Consider the following 21,500-nt stretch of genomic DNA (forward strand, 5'->3'; position numbering starts at 1 on the left):
ATCTGAGAGCCGCTTAAGCCTAGCCATCCTCCACGTAGAAGTAAATAAAAATACAGCCTTAGATACGCCTTGATGAAGCTCTGGACATCAGGGTGCATCAAGGAGCTCAGGCCTCTCCTCTCCCCCAAACGTCTGGGTCCGTTCTGGGGATAAACCCCTCGTGTCTCCCCCTGTTACTGGGTCCGTTCTGGGGCTTGAACTTCTCTGTGTGTTCCCCCCCCCCCCCCCCCCACTGCAGTACAGCAAACACCTGTTTGTTCACATCTGGCCAGACCAACCCGTCGTACGAGCGACCCCCTACTGGAGGCGGTGGACATCCGGCAGTTACTACGACAAGTTCCCCGAGAAGAAGGGCGGGCCCTGAAGGTGCTGTAACGAGAAGGGCCCGCAGAACGCCTTCTTCCTCGTCAAGTTCTGGGTATGTCCGGGACCCGGCCGCCCCAAAACACCAGCCTTGATATTTACATTTACATTCAGGGCATCTAGGCAGACCGCTTTTATCCAAAGCGACATACAATAAGTACTATTTGTCAGAAGAAATGTAAACAATATATCGCTGTCCGTACAGCAATGATGTTCATAGAACCAAGTGCAAACCAAGCATTAACAATCGCTAGGTTAACCCATTCCCCGAACACAACGAAGATAGCTAGGATAAGATGCTACCCAATGCTTAGTACTATTTTTTAAGTGCAAGGGCGTACCACATACAATAAGTGCTTCCATCAAGTGCCAGTGCCACTATTTAGGCAAGAGTGGTTGAAGTATATCTATGGTATGGGTGGGGGTTTCTTCAGTTCTAGAAAGTGGAGTGTGGAATTTGTCCTGCATTGCTGAGGCACAACTGTGTCTCTGTTGTGGTTTAAACGTACGCAGGCTTTGATTATGCATCCCGGTCACAAGAGCTGTGTTTACAGACGGGATTTGTTGAGTAACATTCTTGAATAATGTGGACTATTTATTGGTTCTTACTTACAGTGAACTCAGATACGTGTCATCAAGGAGTATTTAGGGGTTAGACAGTGAATAGAGAGACAAGTCATTAAGGAGCAGGTAGGGGTTAGAGAGGGAACTCTATGCGTCTAACCCTGTGTGTGTGTGTGTGTGTGTGTGTGTGTGTGTGTGTGTGTGTGTGTGTGTGTGTGTGTGTGTGTGTGTGTGTGTGTGTGTGTGTGTGTGTGTGTCTGTGTGCATGTCTGTATGTGTGTGTGTGTGTGTGTGTGTGTGTGTGTGTGTGTGTGTGTGTGTGTGTGTGTGTGTGTGTGTGTGTGTGTGTGTGTTTGTGTGCATGTCTGTATGTGTGTGTGTGTGTGTGTGTGTGTGTGTGTGTGTGTGTGTGTTTGTGTGCGTGTCTGTATGTGCGTGTCTGTGTGTGTGTGTGTGTGTGTGCGTGTGCGTGTTGCAGGCGGACCTGAACAGCAGTGGCATGCAGGACGGTCCCGGGTCGTTCTACGGCGTCAGCAGTCAGTACGGCAGCGCTGAGAACATGACCATCACCGTGTCGACCAAGGTCTGCTCCTTCGGCAAGCAGGTGGTGGAGAAAGTCGAGGTACGGCTCTGAGTGTGTTGGTTTACCTTCAAACCACACTAACATTCTCCTCCTCCCGTGACTCCTTCTCCCTCTCCTCCTCTTCCCATGCCTCCTTCTTCCTTGCCTTCTCCTTTCCTTCCGGAGACTACATCTTATTCTTCCCCTCTTTCTCCTCCTCCTTTTCTTCCTCCTTCTCCTTCCACGATGCCTCCCCCCTCCTCCTCTTCCTCCCCCCTCCTCCTTCTATGACTCCCTTCTTCCCCTTCTTCTCCTCCCACTTTTTCTGTTCCTTCTCCTCCAATTCCTCCAACCACGACTCATCCTCCTCCCATGTCCTTCTTGTTCTCCTCTTCCTCTTCATCTCCTCCTCCTCCTCCTCCTCCTCCTCATGTTCCCCCTTCTCCTCCTAGCAGTAGTAGTATCCCTAATACTCATAGTATGAGCAGTAGTAATAGTAATGGTAGCAGGAGTTGCAGGAGTCGATGATCTCATTGTGTGTGTGTGTGTGTGTGTGTGTGTGTGTGTGTGTGTGTGTGTGTGTGTGTGTGTGTGTGTGTGTGTGTGTGTGTCTCTCCAGACGGAGTACGCGCGTATGGAAGGGGGGAAGTGTGTGTACAGGATCCATCGCTCGCCCATGTGCGAGTATATGATCAACTTCATCCACAAGCTCAAGCACCTGCCGGAGAAGTACATGATGAACAGCGTACTGGAGAACTTCACTATTCTACAGGTGAGCTGTCTCACCTGGATCTGTTCACCGCTGATTCAGCTGGTCATGAAAATGTAACCTTAGAAATACATCATGTTCTTTATCAGGATAGGATTTTATGCTTATTAACTTTTTGGTAATAGTTTGTCCTGATAGTGTAGTGGTTAGGGTTTTGATCAGTCCATCCTTCAAAGTTTTAATCAAAACAAAGTTTGGATAAGCCTAGGTTATGATATATATTAACATTTTTATATTGGTTGATTTAGGATTTTACATTGCTACATCCTCATCACAAAATGGCGCAACAAACAAAAATAGCATCGTCAACAAAAAATCCCATGATGCAATCTGATTCTCTGTGCGTACTCAACACGTGTCACATGCCGAACGTTCTTCATTCCCCCCCAGGTGGTGACGAACCGGGACACTCAGGAGACGTTGCTGTGCATAGCGTTTGTGTTTGAGGTGTCCACCAGTGAACACGGAGCCCAGTACCACGTCTACAGACTAGTCAAAGACTAACCCCCCCCCCCCTCTTGTGAAGAGACCCCCAAAGTGTGACACAAACTCCCTCTCCGACGGCTCAGCCACCCAGGAAGCACCCAGACTCTTGTGTTGGACCTACATCCAAACGTTTTTTTCCTCTTCTTCTACCAAAAAAAAAACTCCAACAAGAAAATGTGGCGATGGGTGCGGAGAAGGCATTCTCAGCCAAGAGCAGCATCAGCAAAAAAATATATTTTAAAGAATTGAGTTTTTAACGGTCAGCTATATTTTTTTTTAGTTTTGAGACACAAACAGATGAAGTACCTTATCAACTATGCAACGACAGCAGATGGACACCAAAATGTTTTTAATCGAGGGAATGAGGAAGTGTTGGGGTTTGCAATGATTCTTATAGCAATCAAGGGAAAACGCTAAGCAATAAGAGTACGAATGACGACGTCACAGAGCAAAGAGCAAAGCACCACAGAAGAAGAAACGTGTTTTTGTTGTTGTTGTCGTTGTGGTTGTTGGCGATCCTACCAACAATCAAAGACAGGACAATAAGTGCCTTTTTTTCTCCAAAGATTACATCCTGACTCGCCACTTTGGAGCGTTTTTTAATACTACCTCTTGTTTTTTTTGTAAGTAAACAGAAACAAGCCAGATACAAGTATATTCTGTCATTGAAAAAGATGATCCATCGCCGTGCGTCGTTCTCAAAGACCCGCCACAGAGCTGTCGAGACCCCGGTCTCTCCCGGGCTCACACGGGGAAGAAATGGAGTATTTGTATTTTTATTTTTCCTTTGTGTGAGTTGTTTTACAAAAATACAATGATGGAGTTATACAGTCCAAATGTACATAAAAAGAAGATTGATTGTGTTGCCAATTTCGCCATATCATGTAGCCTTTCGTCTCATCCTGTTTTGTTACACAGTAGATAATCAGGTCGTGCCATATTTAACTGGTGTATTACAGTTTGGAAACGTCGTACTATTTGCTAGCCTTACTATAAACCATCCTTCCATGCTCTTCCCCTGTGTTTAAAGGGCTGTTTTACAACCCGGTGCGAGACTTACAATCCATTACAAGCCATTTTCAAAACAGACCCTTTAGTGACATCATAAGTGGGAGTATCCACCCAGATGCATGCTGGTATGTTGACCAGATCAGCCTACCAGTCACAGACCCTTTAGTGACGTCACAAGTGGGAGTATCCACCCAGATGCATGCTGGTATATTGACTAGATCAGTTGGTTCGGTCCAACGGACAGGCTGATCGTTTATCTCCCATCATGCATCGGGGGGGAGTGGCTTGTAAAGGGGAGTCAACGCCACAACCGGTGGCAAAATAGGGCCCCTTTAACGACCCATCATGGAACGGTGGCTGGACAACAGACAACGAGCGTCCTGATCTGCCTTATGACTTATGTAGCCTAACTAAGATTGTTTCTGTACTGTGATGTGTGTCCACGGATGCTAAAGGAATACGTTGTTACATAGGAGTATTTCGTGGGGACTTACATTCACGTTTTGTGATTAACTTAAACACAGCACGGAGACATCGTCCGCTCGATGTGATGAAATACTAAACAGACAAACAAACTAATAACGAATAGTGTGTGGTTTGAGTGCCACATACCGAGCCTTGAGGGACAAAAAAAACTTTTTATTTTTTACTAACATCTTTCTACAAGTGCTTACTTTTCAACGTGGGCGTATTCGAGACGGAGATAGTGTCTCTGTGCTGTGGTGTGTGACCATTGATTGTTATTTATATAGGGGTTGGAAACGTGTGGTTACTGGTGATGTATTTGTACTCTTCTGCAGATGTTAAAAGAATCACAGAGCTGATACCAAGGACAAAGGGCGGCCTCACTAGGCACGCCATGATGTCTGGAGGGGGTGTGCTTGAGTCTATATTTACTCTAGATATTTATTTATCTATATATAGACATACACTGTCTTTATATAGATGTATATATATATAAAGTATTTTAAAAAACTTCAATTTGACTTTCCGTGACGTACCGGTGTTTCAGAAGCATTACACAATAGCACTCTTATCAGTTTTCTAAATGTTTCTTTTATACAGACAATTTTTTATCAAAATTAATGTTTTTTTTGTTTTTCTGACTCCTGTTTTCTCTTGGACTTTCAGCGGTCGCCATATGCACCACTGAGAATAACGTGTGATCGTGTGGATGTTGATAAAGAATGAGGAGCTCTCTAATGTATCCTGTTCAGAAGGGTGTAGGCAGTTTGTTTTTCTCGTTTGTTAAATGGTGGTTTACTATTGTTTCGGTTATACCATTGTGCATTGCAATTTTATATTTTCTGTTATCTTCTAAATAGGGATTGTAATCAAACAAAATGTATCTAACAATAAAAGACGCATTTGGGGCCATTTGCCCCAGAATACATAATAAATGTGTTTTAAAATTTGTTTTGTCCACTTTCTTTTCTGGATCACTCTACCTCAACCTTTTCTATGTATTCTAGAGCAGACATGCTAATAATAATTACTGTATTATTGGATATATGAATAGCAGAACCTCACCAAACTCCTAATCAAGTTTTGGGCTATGCACACAATTTATATCTAAGGTCAATAAGATACTATCTCAAGACAGAGCTGTCTTGAGGAAAAGAGGGATAGAGTCTGCTTTGGCGTGTGACCATTGATTGTTATTTATAGTGGGGTTGGTAACGTTGGTAACTGGGGATGTGTTTGTTATGTGGTGCAGATGGTAAAATAATCAATGATAGCTTCCTGTCTGGAGCGGAAAGCAGTAGGCCTACACTTTATTGTCTTCTTAAGAACATGTTTACTAAAACGATGAGCATGTATACCGATATACTGGTATTGTTTGACAATTAAGCAATATTATTTGTATAATTGTATCTGTTTTTAGATAGCTGGATTTGCAGGGGGCAGTCAAGGATTCAAGTATTTAAGTATTATCAAGTTGGATCATTGAACTTATTCCTTATTTTGATTAATTTATTCATTATTTTGATGACTGCATTGAAGCATTTTCTTCAGAGATCAGCACAAGTCAACACATGTGACTGTAACAGTGGAATGTGAGATGTCAGATGATTCAAGAAAAACTAAAATATATAAAGTAAAATAAATGTAATTCCCTAAATGAAGGTATGTTTTAAATCGAAGTAACAATCATTAATTTGAACGTTATTTCATTATTTTAATGATAAGCATTTCAACACCCGCTATCTGAGACACGTTTTTAATTCCAAAGCGAGACGTAATCTTCAATATGACTTCTGGTTTGAACATCTTTCCTTCAAAGTAAAATAGCTAATGTGAACCAATTGTAAAGAAACACCTTATACCATAGGTATCACGATGTGCTTCAATGATAATACCAACATGTGATATGTATACACATACATAATTTTTAAATAAGCATAAGCTCATTGTTAGAAATGTTGTTATGTTCGGAACTAAATTGTTTAGGAAATATTGGGTCATAATTGGACAGATCACCCAAACCGTGGGCTACAAGACTCAGGAAAGCCTTTAAGGTACTTGTATTAATTTGATATGTTATCAGTACTTGCTATTATCTTCTGTTATCATATTGCATTTTATTTTCTCGACTCTTGCTCCATGACGACTTTTATTGTGAAGGGAGAAGCCGTTCCCCTCTGGTCCGGCTCTGTCGGGTAACTTGACACTGCTTCCTGCAGTCTCTCCGTTTAACCAGCAGAAGGAAGTGTGTGTGAATGCGTGTGTGTTTGTGTGTGTGAAGTGTGAGAAACCAGCCTTCCTTGCAACACCTCTGACCTACCTCAGAACTGTCTCCCCCATATTGCAGTAGGGGGTCCGCCTAACCAAGCACCAACCTGTCTGGTGTTCAAGGTAAGCCCAATGCTTTCTCCTAAACACAGGAAGCAACCAACTTTAACTTACACTTCCTTTTTCTCATCTGACAGCCAAGGCAGCTTGTCAGCACAAGTATGTATCTCATGTTGTATTGTTTCACTGAAATGGACATCTCTAATGAGGAACTCGGTTAATTGCAAAGATCACCATTTATTTGTGTCATAGTAGATGGCGAATAAATCGCTGAACAGTCACGAATAAGTCATTCATGACTGGTGGAGGTGGAAATCTTGCATATCTTTATTGCCTGCAGCATGTTGTGTTGTATTCACCGGGGTATATATTCGTTTATCTATTTTTATTTCAGATGGATTCAATAATGAGGTAACATCAGTCTAGTCTATTGGTGTAACGGTACCAATAAACTTATAACAGTTACAATCTACTTGCCTGTCTAGTTTGTAAGTAAACATCCTTACATTTTTTTTCGAAAAGTACCCATAATGTATCCATTGTATCCGTCTGTTAACTGACCTTTAAATTAAGCTGCATAGGATAGAATCCACCGAAAAGATAAATTGCAACAACAAAAACAGTTTGTTTTGCTTTCCTTTGTGAATTGCAACGAGGAATGCTTTGAACTGTGAGGTGCTTCACACAATGCAGCCAGCTCAACTCTGTTTGCTTTGTGTCCAAGTGCTCTTGGTTTTACCAAACCAATCCATTGTCCACCTCTCTTCGCCCCCTATTCGACCGAGGGTCAGCATTCTGCAGCTTACAGGAACCTTGTGTTTTTGTGACAGTCCCTAAAGAAATGAAGGTTATGTTTGGGTCAGGCTGTTAGGACTGGACCAATCAGATTCATCCTGCTGGCTGTAAATGATATGCATTTGGCCATATGTCATCATGGCTGACCACGCAGTTATGCTGTGCAACAGATGTTGGCAATGACTAAGCATTGTCTACAAGCATTTACAAAAGCCACTAGAAATTAAAAAGAAAAAAGCTACAGGGTATCTCATGGTGCAGTGCCAGTTCTCCTCAGTGTGGCCCATATAAGTCTCCCCTCTCAGTTATTTTTGTGTTGCCTTCCCGACATCAGTCTATTAGCACCTAACCCTAAATATGTTTCCTATTGAGTATCTTTACCATATTGAGGGACCACAGGTGGGAAGCAAGAATTGCTCCATGTGTAAAAGATTTCTTTCTCATGACAAACATAAAAAATTAGGAAGAAAATGGTCTATGATTGTGCTATGATGTTATCACAGGAGCTCTGCCCTAGCTACTATAGATACATAAATTAGTTCAAATAAAGGTGACATTGGGGCCATAGCAGTTATATTAGTATTTATTATTTTATTTAGCAATGCAACCGACTTTTATCCTGTCTGACCAACAGTGAGTTCAGACACGTGCCACTAATAAGGAGCAGGTTAGGGTTAGCCCCTGCTCAAGGACGCCTAGAGAAGAGGCAGCAGATACTGGGGGATTGAACCCCGGACCCTTGAAGTCAAGCACCCTAGTAGCCACCGTAGTGCTCTAGAGCCTCCAGCCCATCGTCTGTATGAACCTGGTTGTCCGCTGAGCGGCCATCATAGGTGACCACCATCACCGAACTCAGGAGCTCTGCCTCCTCATTCTTATCTAATCTTTGTATGCAACTCATGCAGAGCTTCCTTATCTGACCGCTATCTAAATATGGTGAAAGAACACTGTTTTTTTTTCGGAGACACGGAAGGTTTAAAGAGGGTTTGATGAGTGACTTAGTGGAACACACAGTTATTACTGCTGGGTTTAACCAGTCCAATGAGAATAGCTTGTGACGCACTCGTAATCTTGTAGGCCAATGTTCGTAGAAAAGCAGGTCATCAGCATAAACAGCTGTATCCCCCCCCCCCCCCCCCCCCCCTTTGGGATCACTCAAACACTAAAGTCAACATCTTCTTCTCTCGTTCTCTTCCTAACTTTAGTTTGTACTCTGTTGCCCGGCAACCAGCCCCAGCAGCCCAGCCTTGGCCGTTGCCCCTAGGAACCAGCCCATCTCCTGGTAATCCCCCAGCCCAGCTGCCATGTCGACTCCCGATCCAGTCCATCCCACTTCGGTCCGCCTCCGGGTCTTCTCCCTCAACTGCTGGTCAGTGATCTTAGCTGCTGCTGTTGCTGTTGCTGTTGCTGTTGCTGTTGTTATTGTTGTTGTGGTTGTGGTTGTGGTTGTGGTTATCGAGGTCATGGGGCGGCATGTGGCTCAGGAGGTAGAGCGGCTTGGCTGGGAACCGGAGGGTTGCTAGTTCGAATCCCCGGCTCCTCCTAGGTTCTGTCGAGGCGTCCCTGAGCGAGACGCCTCACCCTGACTGCTCCCGACGAGCTGGCTGTCCCCTTGCGTGGCTGACACCGCCGTCGCTGTGTGAATGTGTGCATGATTGGGTGAACGTTAGGCGGTATTGTACAGCGCTTTGAGTTGACCACTGGGTAGAAAAGCGCTGCATAAATGCAGTCCATCATGTTGTTGCGCCGTGTGACTTCTTGCACTGAGGTGATTATGATGTGTGTGTGGTTTTCTGTGTTTTGATGAAAGGGGGATTCGCTACCTGAGCAAACACTGTGCTCAGCGCTATACCATGATCGGAGACCTGCTGGCCAAGGAGCAGTATGACGTGGTGTTACTCCAGGAGGTCGGTGGTGTGCCATGTGTTACACTGTCATTCACACACCCTCACACACACCCTCTCACTCACTTACTCACTCTCTCACCCGCTCGCTCGCTCACTCACTCCTTGATTCATTGTGTTTGTCTTGTTAAATGTGGACCCCAGGAAGAGTAGCTGTTGCCAAGTGTAACGAATAATGAGGATCCTAATAAACTAAACTAAAGTAAACTCACCCACTCTTGCTTCCTCCCTTACACCCTCTCTCACTCTCTCTTACTCACTCTTTCTCTCACCCACCCGACCAATCATTTACTCCCTCTCACCCTATTTGGTCATTTAGCACAATATTTAGACATAAAGCAAACTGTTATCCGAAGGGACTTCCAGTGAACTTGATATAGATGTGGTTCAAGAGAGAGGGCTCTGTTCTGCTTAGCAGGCTAGCTCCCTGTTGACTCCACTCGCAACCGAAGAGGTGACCTCTGTCTATCGTCTCATTGGTTTAGATAATGACAACAAACAACTTTTACATGGTTGTACCCAAAACGATCGCAGGCTAGTTCAAACTGTCCCGTTTTTAAATTGAAGTTGGCCAAATAACCTATTTATTTAGGCTGACTTACACACATGAAAGTGCGTTCACCCACGCCTACAGCAGGCTATTGAAGCAGTGATTTACGTGACCCTTAGAGGCTTGGCCACTCAGTCAGACATCAGAGCGGCGATGGTTGGCCCAGCCCTTACCTTGCCCACTACAGACCGAGCCGAGGGGTCTAGCCGAACCCCGGATAGAGGGCTCTAGGGTTGATGGCCATGGGGTGTATTTTAGATTCGCTCTGCTGCGGCCTGCCACAGGAAACCACGGGAAAATTAAACCTAAAACACACTGCATTAACATCGTTTTTATGCCTAATGCGATTTGAGTCATGTTCAAAGTATTTCACTACAGTAGGCTTTATATTACTAGAGCTAATGTGAATTGAGGCATGTTCAAAGTATTTAACTACAGTAAGCTTTATGTTAAACTAGAGCTTCACTTTTCTTAAAAAAATCGACTATTATTATTTTTTTAAATATTTTTTACGCTATACATATATAAAGTCGAACGTGAGCTGGCTTCAACTAGTCTCAGAGAGCCTTTCATGGTGCCGTGCCGAAGCAAAGAGGCTGAGACTAGGCAACAATAACGTCCAAACCAAGCGCTCAAACAGCTGGTTCCTCATCACGTTCTCATGGTGCCAAACCCATGCTAACCTGCTCCTTGAATCATGGCCCAGATCGTGGTTAGGGCCCCTGGCTCTGCCGATCCCACAGGGTGAGGCAGACATTGGGGATTGACGCCAGAGCCTTTTGACTGAGAGTCAAAACCCCAACCACTAGACTGTCCTACGCACACATGCACATGCACGCACGCATGCACACACACCAATACACAGTTACACACACACTTGAGTGAAGGATCAAATCAAGAGAAATAACATAATTATAAAGTAATAAACTCAAATCATGCAAATAAACCTTGAGTTATTAAAACGGTCAGGTTAATGTGCTGATGAGAGGTTTATCTGGATCCTTATCAGCCTTGTTGCCGACTATGCTTCTCTCTCTCAGGTTTGGAGTGAGAAAGACTTTGATGCTTTGAGAAAGAAGCTGGCCAGCAGCCTACCGTACGGCCATTACTTCAAAAGGTATGCTATCCCTTAACTATTGAATCCCGCTCAGTGACGTTTGTCTGTTATGCGGTTTACACTAAGACTGACTAGATATCATTGTGTGAGAAGATGTATTGAAGGCAGCAGATCTTTGCAGATTACTTCAAAAGGTTTGCCATCCCTTAACTATTGAATCCCGCTTTGAGATGTTTGTCTGTAATGCTGTAAGACTGACTTGATATCATGTATATATCATGTGTGATAAGATGTATAACAGGCTGCAGATCTTTTGAAACGTTGAAGGCCATTGCTTCTCTGATCTCCATTCCGAGCCGCATGGCCAGGATTAATCAAATGCCATTCCCTGCTAATCCCTTGAGTTTCTTCGACTTCACACACAGTTAAATGGGAAAAGTAAAAAACGGACAAAGTTTGAACAACTTTCCAAGGTCATCCATCCACAGAAACGTTATGCTAATGCCCTGCAATACCGATGAGGGAGGTTCTCTTCATCAACATTTATATTGTTTTCTCTGCCTCTAAAGGTGCAGGATTGTGTAGGTGGTTATGATTTTCGATGAGTTTCGACTCCTACCCGAAACCGGGTTTGATTCCCCAACGTCAGTCTACCTGCAAAGCGTCCTTAAAAAGGATGCATTAACCCTTAAATATCTGCTCCTTCATGATCAGTGTCAGAATGAACATAGTTAATCAATCCATTTAGTTAACAAATAAATTATCAGAATGAAGGCATCGTTCTCTAGCTCTACAGCTGGTTCACATGAAGTCTGATGGAAGCCCTGTCCCTTGTGCCCTCTCACCCTGTCCCCTTTCCCCCAGCGGAGTCATCGGGAGCGGGCTGGCCATCTTCTCCAAGCACCGGATCCAGGACACCTTGCGCTACCGGTACTCCCTGAACGGATACCCCTACATGGTGAGGCCTCGCGGTCGGGAAAGGGAGCGCGACGGATCCAATACATAATTCACAGCAGAGAGAGACTCTCAGGCTTTAAAGTCGCAGTGTGTGTTTGAAACCCGTTCAAGTTAGTAGGCTGGAGACTTCCAGAAGAAACGGCTCAATAACAGAGTTCGGTCCACTCTTTTTCTGGCTGTGAAACTGTGTCATGCTAACTAGCGTAGCTCAGCTGGCTGGGTGGCGTGAGTGGGAGGGGCTTAGGGAGGGTCGACAGTTTGATTCTGTGAAACAAAGAGAGAGACACAGGCTTGGCTGTATTTGTATTTGTAGAATACATCAGTAATAGAATGTGATTCTTCTTATTATTGATGGGTGTATGCTGGCCGCCTACACAAAGACTGCTGTTTTCTCGTATCTTCTGTTGAAGGCGTGTTTGGGTCGAGCTTTGCTCTAAACAAACATGAGGGGAAAATGTTAGACGTCTTTATTGTGCTGGCAACATGCAAAACAATCCTCATTTACTCATGTTTGACAGATGATAGCCTGGACTTTGTTTGCAAAACGAATAGGCAGATAACCATGCAAACTTGCAAAGGTTTTGCAGGTTTAAGGAAGTTCATCTTACATTTCATGTGCGGTTTTGTTTCATAATATCTCTTGCGCAAGTCTGTGGTCAAGCTGTTGTTTCTAAGTTATATTTCTTTATTTCTTTGTAATTTTCTTGGGCTTATAGCGTAGGCGAAAATAAAATGAATTTGTTTTTATGAACCAGACACTGGAGAGGGACAGCAAAATGGGTTAAAAGAGAGAGGGGATCATAAAAACCACAGTAGAGTTTTGCAATTGGTTCTATGAAAATCGTTACTGTACTGCCGACGATATATAGTCTCACCTTTTCTGACAAATGTGCTTATTGTAAATCGCTTTGGATAAAAGCGTCTGTTAATGCCATAAATGAATGTCAATGGAGCAGAGGTCAGACTCGAATCATCCGTCACCATGACCCCCGATGGCCCGTGGTTAGGCACCCAGCCGGTGGGGCGACTGACCCGTGTGTACCGGTGTTGTTTTGTCGTCCTGCCGTCCTGCAGCTCAACCACGGGGACTGGTTCGGGGGCAAGGCGGTGGGCATGGCCGTGCTGAACATCGGCAACACCACGGCGCACTTCTACGTCACGCACGTAAGTCTTCACGTCCGCCATGTCCGTTCAGCCCCCCAGATCGCTGGTACCGTTCCCACGGGGGTTCCGGGACCTCTACGTGCCCTGGGTTAGACTGAGTCCGCCTCCCGCTGTCTCACCAACAATCACGCCCACGCCGCAACCCTGGAGGCCGGCATTGTCATGGTTACGCGATTTAACGAGGGGGGGGGGGGGGGGGAATGATAACAGAAGAAGAGGAGACTGGAGACTGCTATCAGTTGTCCACTGAACTCACTGAGCCGTCTGAGATACCTCTCTCCGCTCCTGGTGTTACCAATCAGTGGGCATGAAAGATCCTGTACAGAGTAACGTGAGCCCTGTTTTGTCTTTGGCGGCATCGTCTTGGAAATCGCTCAAGGATCGTTCCACTGATGTGGGTGCCAGCCACCACCTTTTTACCGATCCACATAAAGGGGGGGAGGATTTGATTGGAGGGAGCGACCACAACGCTCTAGACATGCAAAGGATCCCTCTGTTTGCAGACTCGTAAAAATATGTGGATGTAGACATTTGTTATCGGTGAGTCAGAGGGCGATCTTCTCTCAGCAGATGCCAGGCTTGAAGTTATTCTCACGCTTATTGACTTTCTCTCTTTTGATATTTTTTTAACATGTGAGAGCAAAGCCCCCGTAATAACACGTTTAAAAAGCTCTCAACCCCATGTGGCTCTATTATTAACCCGATAATGGAGCTGCAGAATTAAGCTTCAAACATCAGTCTTCAGCCTGTGCCCACACGCCACACAGCGGGGTCAATAGAGCAGACTCACAACTGTTTTAATAACGACACCAGGGATCTGTCTGCAGCTAAGGGATGTTTAACGCTCAGGACCGGCCAATCAGATTCCTGAATGAGGGCACACCGCTTTTACCTTGGAGTGATCCTGCTATTAAAACATGAAATGTAAGAGGTGATTAAAACATGTTGTTTCCGAGATCCTACCCCTCCACGATGGAGATACTGGCATTGCTTCTCAGGCTGCACAAAATATTCAAATTATCATCATGCTTGTTCTTGTGGGAACCGATGGTATTCACGCAGAGCAATCAGAGCTGCTAGAGAAACTCTTTGTTGGACCTTCAAACGTCAAGTGGCCCACAGTACATGACAAAAGTAGAACGTAATACTTTGGCTTCTCTCAGCCTGCACCTTGACCACGATGTTAATGGTTTACCTCACACCTCCAAACATGTTTTAAATGGGAAATGGACGGCATTTGTACAGCACTTTTCTAACCAGTGGCCAATCAAAGCGCCTTACAACATTGCCTTACTCTCACCCATACATGCACACACAGCAGTCAGGGTGAGGCGTCTTGCTCAAGGATACCTCAGGAGCCGGGGATCGAACCAGCAAACTTCTGGTTACTACGTGCTAGGGCTGGGCGATTACTCGAATTTTGATCGCGATTTCGATTTTAGCGTCAAACGATCACAAAATTAACATAATCAAGTTTTTCGTTTTTTTTGCTTTTATTGGGTTTTTTTTATAGAAAGGGCAGAACAGCTAGATACATATCTGTGTATTATATTAGATTCTTTCTGACCATTTTGTGTAATTTTTTCAGGCGAAATTTCTCAGTTACAATGTTATTTTTGGGAGGGACATGCTGAATAAATACAACAGGTTTTCAAACTCAAAAATAATCGTTTGAATAATCGTGATTTCAATATTGACCAAAATAATCGTGATTATGATTTTTCCCATAATCGACCGGCCCTACTACACGCTCTACCTCCTGAGCCGCACACCCCCCACAAGCGGCCCTATTTAAAGTGTCTTCCCCCCCCCCCCCACATCACTGGCCCTGTGCTCCATTCCATTCCTCCCTGACACACTCCCAGTCCAACACCAGCAGAAGAAGGGGGTCCCACCACGCCTCCAGTCCAGCCTTCTCCGTCTGAGTCCCCCAGACGAGGCAGCAGCACATTCCTCCCCTGGCTCCAGTCTTCCTGATCTGCCTGGGCTCTAGCAGGCCGCCACGTAGAGCAGGGGTGACTGGTACAGCAAAGCTCCCGTCCCTCCCACCTTGCTTTATGTCCCTTTTTAAGGGCCCTTCCCTGTCACTCACCCTCCGCGGAGCTGATCCCGTTTAACGATCAGGCCTTGGGATGACATCCTTTTATTGCATCCCGTGAAGTCCATGTTTGGACACCCACCTTGTTGTGTGTTTGTTTGTCGAGCCCCATGGGCTTCAGGCCGTCCAGCCGTCACGTGTTTGGGGAATAAAGAACGATCCCTTGATCAGCAACTTTGGATGAATGGGTTTCCTTAATTTTATTGAAACTTTTTTCACCCCAAAAACTATAAGCTTTAATCTTCTCCTCTTGCATTTTCTATCGTCACATTTGTTGTGTTTTGATACTTCTGTAATTTTGTCTTGTATTGAAAGGAGCTATACAAAGTGGCTGGGATCACTGTTGGGTTAATTGTTTTGTGTGTGTGTCTGTGTGTGTGTGTCTGTGTGTTTTTGTGTGTGTGTGCGTGTGCGCAGCTGCATGCAGAGTACAGCCGGGAGAAGGACTCCTACCTGCCCCACCGTGTGGTTCAGGCCTGGGAGCTGCAGCACTTCATCCGGTACTGAACCTTTTAATAATTAAAACACATGACGCCGACTGGGTACGCACACTGCACAGTACAGACACAGGGGAGACCACGCAGTGGGCGGGCGGTCTCAGCATCAAACCTGCTCCCTCATGACGTGTGTCTGAAGTCACTCAACCCGCCAGCTGAGCCCAAAACATGGCAGTGTGCACGTTAAAACCAGATTTATATTCATTCTTTATGTTGTGCGACAAACATGCCTCCTCCTTAAATGATCTAAGATAAATGATCAGTGAAAGTCCCTTTAGACCAGGGGTCACCAACACAGTGCCCGCCATGGCGCCCGCAAGGACCACATGAGGCGCCCGCAGGCCTGTTCGAAAAACAGCACTACTCATTCTTGAACAACTCTTTCCCACCTTTTTTAAGTCATTGTTGATAGTTATTGTGAGAAACCATTAACATGACCTAATTAATTAACATGTCTTCACATAGATGAGTATCATTAATCATCAATAGTAATATATAACTAAAGGCAAACTGGGCAAATTTGTTATTTCAGAAGAGTGTATAGAACTGGGTGCCCTTCGTATGACTCAGTACGCACGAAGGAGCTCTCAGGTTCAAAAAGGTCGGTGACCCCTGCTTTAGATGAAGGCGTCCATTTCTAAATACTGGAACACTGGAATTTAATTTTCCAGTGATGTTTGTTGGTTTGAAAGAGTAAATGACTTAAATAAGGTTTTTGCCATGCGTATTGTATCCTTCTATTGTTTAAATCGCCTAAACCGAGGCTCGACGGCGGTCCCGTGAACACGCCGTGTGTGGTGTTGGCGTGATGCTGTCAGAAGCCGTTAGTGAGGCCTGTGTCTGCTCCCCCCCCCCCCCCCCCCCGCTCAGCTACACCTCGGCCGAGGCAGACCTGGTGGTCCTGGCGGGGGACTTCAACATGCACCCCATGGACCTGGGGAACCGGCTGCTGAGGACCTACGCAGACCTGAGGGACGCCTACGTGGAGACCCCCAAGTTTGACGTCAGTGATGATGATGACGACGATGATGATGATGATGATGATGTTGATGATAATAACTGTTAGTAGGTAATTGATAGTCAAAAGTCTGCACTGTTATTCCCGTGCCCTAGGGGGCGCTCTACGGCACCTGTTAAGTGTAACTTGTCTCATTGTTCGGGTGCTAGTGAATCCGAGTTGATGAGGATATCAACATCTCGACTTGTGTCACTCTTGTGTTACTTACAAGTTATCCTTATATTATATAATATAATAATATCGATAATACACTTGCTTTATTTACAAGTACAAAACATAATTTCAGCAAAAACATCAACAGCAATCCGAACATGTAAGCGTACGTTGATTTTTTTGTTGTTGTACGGATTCATAAAAGGTTTTCCATCCGTCCTGCAGGGATGTGAAGACGGGGGCACGATGATCGCAGAGAACCCCAACAACGACATGGTCCCCCCGGAGAAGGGCATCAGGATCGACTACATCCTGTTCAAGGTGACCTCATGGATTCTGTTTCCTGCTCGCACAGCAAAAATCGATTTCTGGTCTAAAATGATCTAAACTCAAGCCACGGGCTGGACGCATTTATCCCAAGCACCTTTCAGTATCATGCGCGCATACATTCGCCCCAACACTGCCAGTGTTAATGCCTTGCTCTGCCAGTTTAACTACACAGGGATTCAAACTCGTAACTCTGCCAGTGTTAATGCCTTGCTCTGCCAGATTAGCTACAAAGGGCTACAAACCCTTAACCCTGGTAGGGGCCTTAATCTACCAGTTGAGAGACACAGGGAATCAACCTCCTAACCCTGGCTGTGTTAAGTTAAAGCCAGGCTTTACCAGTTTAGCTACACAGGGTTTCAACCTCCTAACCCTGGCTGTGTTAAGTTAAAGCCAGGCTTTACCAGTTTAGCTACACAGGGATTCAACCCCCTTACCTTTGCCGTGTTAATGCCTTGCTCTACCACGCGAGGCAACGTCTCCAGTGTATCGTCCCCTTATGCTGTGGGCTCCGGTCTTGGTGTCCAGGGTTCCTCCCGGCTGGAGCTCCACTGTGAGTCCATGTCCACCACCAAGGGCAGCGTCCCGGACCACGCCTTCCCCTACTCGGACCACGAGGCCCTGACCGCTGAGCTGAGGCTGGACCGGGTCTCCCAGGACGGGGTCTCCCAGGACGGGTCCAAGGGAATGGGGCCACTGGCCAGGGGGTCAGACCGCACCGCAGGTACTTCTTCCCTAACACTCTGACTGGCATAGCTAGGTAGGGCTAGCCTAGCGGCAGGGCTAGCCTAGTGGCAGGGCTAGCCTAGTGGCAGGGCTAGCCTAGCGTTATGGTAAGCGTAGCGGTATGGCAAGCATAGCGGTAGGGCTAGCGTAGGTTAACGGTAGGACTAGCATATTGATAGGGTTAGCCTAGCCTAGCGGTAGGGCTAGTGTAGCAGTAGGGCTAGCGTAGCATAGCGGTAGTGCTAGCATAGCAAAAGGGATAGCCTTACGGTAGGGCTAGCCTAGCGGTAGGGCTAGCGTAGGTTAGTGGTAGGGCTAGCGGTAGGGCTAGCCTAGTGGTAGGGCTAGCATAGCTGTAGGGCTAGCCTAGTGGTAGGGCTAGCCTAGCGGCAGGGCTAGTGTAACGGTAGGGCTAGTGTAGTTGTAGGGCTAGCGTAGCAGTAGGGCTAGCGTAGCAGTAGGGCTAGCGTAGCAGTAGGGCTAGCGTAGCGTAGCAGTAGGGCTAGCGTAGCATAGCGGTAGGGCTAGCCTAGCAAAAGGGATAGCCTTGCGGTAGGGCTAGCATAGCGAGATTTAAAGGCTGTTCAGAATAGCATAAGGCCCGCTGTGAGCCCCTCAGGAGTCCTCCACGACATCCAAACAGCTAACCTCCACCTTCTCCTCTCCGTCCGTCTCTCCCCTCCTCCCCGCAGGCAAGCTGGCGGAGCTGGTGGACATCGTGACGGAGGCGCGCACGGAGGTGAAGGTGGGGCTGCACTGCGCGCAGGGCATGTGCTACACGGCCGCCCGCACCGGGGTCATGGGGCTGGTGCTGCTGCTGCTGGAGCTAGCCATCGCCGCCGTGCCCTGGCTGGCACTAGGGGCCCCGGGGCCCTTCCCCAGCGTCTCCTTCTACCTGCTGGGGGCGCTGTGCTTCCTCATCCTGCTCACCACCGCCCTGCTGTACCTCTTCTACACCATGGAGATCAAGAGCCTGCAGGAGGCCGAGGACCAGATGAGGCAGGCCGTGGGCTGCCTGCAGGAGAGGCTCCGGGGCTTCCCCCTGGCCTCGCCGGGGCCCCCGAGGCTGGGGCCCCCGGGGAAGGAGAGGAGGCCGGGCGGTGTGGGGCCGGAGGAGTGAGGGGGGGGATGCGGAGAGGGGCCCCGGATCGGGGAGGGGAGGAGTCCGTGGAGGAACACCGCAGCACTGAATGTGATGGACGCGTTGGCAGGGGGAAAACAGGTGGAGACGTGGGACTTTTATTCTGAAAATCAACAGGCGGAAATGTAGGACTTTTATTCTGAAAATTGCACAGGTGGAAACGTAGGGTTGTGTCATTCTGAAACACAGCCCAGATGGAAATGTAGGACTTTTATTCTGAAGAAATGCAGGACATAGGATGCTTTTCTGGCTTCTGTAGTTCATATTCACACCTAAGGACTTGCCTCTGCTTCTGTAGTCTATTCCCATTCTGCACGTATTATCGACCGGTTTATTTGTGTAATAATGTTTAGGAGCCCCTTCCATTCCAACAAATAACACTCGTTGTCTTTTCGTTTGGGACCAATCATCTAATACTTAATTATATTTGCATATTTATTTATTTTCGTCATTTAGGTATACTAATTAGGGAAACTCTCCAAATATGTAGTCATCGAAGGAGGAAAACATTTGTCACCTCAATTTTGGTTATTTACCTTAACTCAACGTTTTCGTCAGTTGCTGTTTGTTGATTGGTTGAAATGAGTGGCATGTGACGTAACCGTGTGCAGCTCAACGTCTTTTCACAAAAGCCAGCAAATCGCTTAAAGAAATTACAATTGCCGTCTTTCACCAGAGATGGCGCTGTTGCTTATGATTTTATCTTACTGCTAGGGCAAATCATTTCATTCCCACATCTGGGATCTAAGTGAACACATATTAACTATTTTCAAGGTAGGGAGAGGAGACAGACTGTGGTTGGCATTCCAAACCGTTGGAAAGACGTGTGTGTGTGTGTGTGTGTGTGTGTGTGTGTGTGTGTGTGTGTGTGTGTGTGTGTGTGTGTGTGTGTGTGTGTGTGTGTGTGTGTGTGTGTGTGTGTGTGTGTGTGTGTGTACTTCCAAATAATGGGCAGAATGGGCAGCCTTTCCATGAGTCTTGGTAGGAGAGTCCAGACCATCTGTAGTCTTCTATCATCACATGCAGCACTTAGACAACAGCCTGGAGAGGGCAGGACAGGGCAGGGCAGGACAGGACAGGACAGGGAGAGTTGACGGATGCAATGTGTTGATGTAGGGTGGAAGTCTGTGAGGTGGTTGGATTTCTTTGTCTGGTTTGACCTGGAGTGAAACATTTGGTGTGTTGAGGCTGTCCTCCAAAATGGGAGGGCCTATTCAAACAGCAACGGATGTAGCCAAGTCGTTTTTATGGTTTAGTTTGACTCCTCATATTTTACCAGTGTTCTACTTTGGGGATGAATGTTTGGAGCTTTTTGGCAGCGTGTTGGGGTAACATTGACTGGTCCAGTGATTATAGATTGCCTGCAAATCGAGAGATTCATCCAAACGATGTTTGGTGGTTTGGAGCAGAGCCATTTAGATTTCTCTCTAAATAGCTCTGGTTTGGATATGACTTTGGAGTGGGCTCAGTAGTGCCCCCTGGTGGACCCCTGCTTGTGGGCTTAACGAAGAAGGCCGATGGCTATGTCCCGGGTTGCATGTAGTCAGTATTTGGGTCGTGTAGATCCGAGGACGTTGTCAGTGGGGCTGCTTCGTTATCTGGATCAGGCTCGGTGTACTGTAAGAGGTCTTACTGCCCAGTATATGCGCTGAGACGAATAGCGAGCATTCTTTCAATAGGTTTTCCGGTGTTACTGATGGGGCTAGGGGGGCTGTAGTGAGGCGGTCAGTTAGTGGGGAGTCGCGGGCTTGGTGGATTGTGCCTGTTTCCGTTATCCCTGGTGCAGGGACTAACCTGCGGGGGAGAACGTTGTGAGGAAGCTTGTATCGGAATGTGATACTTCCGATAAGTAGACGGTTGACTTTATTGTGACCGGGGGCCATGTTTTCATCGTGGCCCGGCTTCACCTCCGGTCTGGTGATGACCTTAATGAGTGGATGATGCTGTTTGCGATGCGTTCTTAGTTCGCTACTGAACCAGGAGCTACCAGGGGACAGCACCTCTGCCTGTCCTCTCTTTGCGTGATGTCATGTTCAGGGAGACATCACCCAATGGGGTTTAATAGTCGTCGTTATGCCTAGAACGCAGGAGGATAATCAATCATCATCATCGTTGTCACATTGAAGTTAATACGTTGAAAAATAATGAAGTTAAATAGTTTAAATGTGTACGTCGTTCTCCATTCAAAACTGTAACGGCACTTAATTATGTTTCCTTATTCCTCGAATACTGAAGTTTATCTGAGACTACGCCTTTATTATAACGGATGCCGAAGAACAAGGAGGAACAACAAAATACTATTTATGAAAGGCGAGATGGAGACACGCTTTGTTTAGAAAATTACTAACAATGTTTGCTTTTCAAAATCAATTACAACAATAAAAATACCGATATATCAATGAACAGACCAATTAAACGAGCGTTAATGTTATTCACAAAAACAGAGTTGCAATAACATATTTACTGTTACTCATGCTGAATCACTTATAATTAAAATACTTAATTCTGTGATTATTTCTGATGCATCCTTATAACCTGGATTGTATTGTAATCAAAACCCGCAAG

General features: G+C 46.1%; 1 protein-coding gene and 1 pseudogene across 2 annotated transcripts; both read left to right on the top strand.

Moving 5' to 3' along the window:
- Positions 1-5,171, top strand: part of LOC132470950 (transcriptional enhancer factor TEF-5-like) — a 15,162-nt pseudogene extending 9,991 nt beyond the window's left edge.
- Positions 5,172-6,416: 1,245 nt separating this feature from the next.
- On the top strand, positions 6,417-21,449 carry smpd2b (sphingomyelin phosphodiesterase 2b). 2 transcript variants are annotated; one of them, XM_060069193.1, is made up of 11 exons: positions 6,417-6,611; positions 8,549-8,712; positions 9,154-9,250; positions 10,838-10,914; positions 11,719-11,812; positions 12,886-12,975; positions 15,491-15,573; positions 16,441-16,573; positions 16,967-17,062; positions 17,597-17,792; positions 18,487-21,449. In XM_060069193.1, exons 2-11 carry the CDS (start codon positions 8,648-8,650, stop codon positions 18,912-18,914), a joined length of 1,359 nt encoding a protein of 452 aa, XP_059925176.1. In that variant the 5' UTR covers positions 6,417-6,611; positions 8,549-8,647; the 3' UTR covers positions 18,915-21,449. The 2 variants fall into 2 exon arrangements, with proteins under 2 accessions (XP_059925176.1, XP_059925177.1); XM_060069194.1 differs by having other exon boundaries at positions 8,575-8,712.
- The last annotated feature ends 51 nt before the right edge of the window (positions 21,450-21,500 follow it).

Source organism: Gadus macrocephalus, chromosome 13, assembly GCF_031168955.1.
Source record: "Gadus macrocephalus chromosome 13, ASM3116895v1".
In the NCBI taxonomy this organism is placed as follows: domain Eukaryota; kingdom Metazoa; phylum Chordata; class Actinopteri; order Gadiformes; family Gadidae; genus Gadus; species Gadus macrocephalus.

Coding starts and splice junctions, on each gene's coding strand:
- smpd2b (XM_060069193.1), top strand. CDS start 8,648: ATGTCGACTCCCGATCCAGTCCATCCCACTTCGGTCCGCCTCCGGGTC. Junction 15,574..16,440: donor GAGCTGCAGCACTTCATCCG/GTACTGAACCTT, acceptor CCCCCCGCTCAG/CTACACCTCGGCCGAGGCAG. Junction 17,793..18,486: donor GGGGTCAGACCGCACCGCAG/GTACTTCTTCCC, acceptor TCCTCCCCGCAG/GCAAGCTGGCGGAGCTGGTG.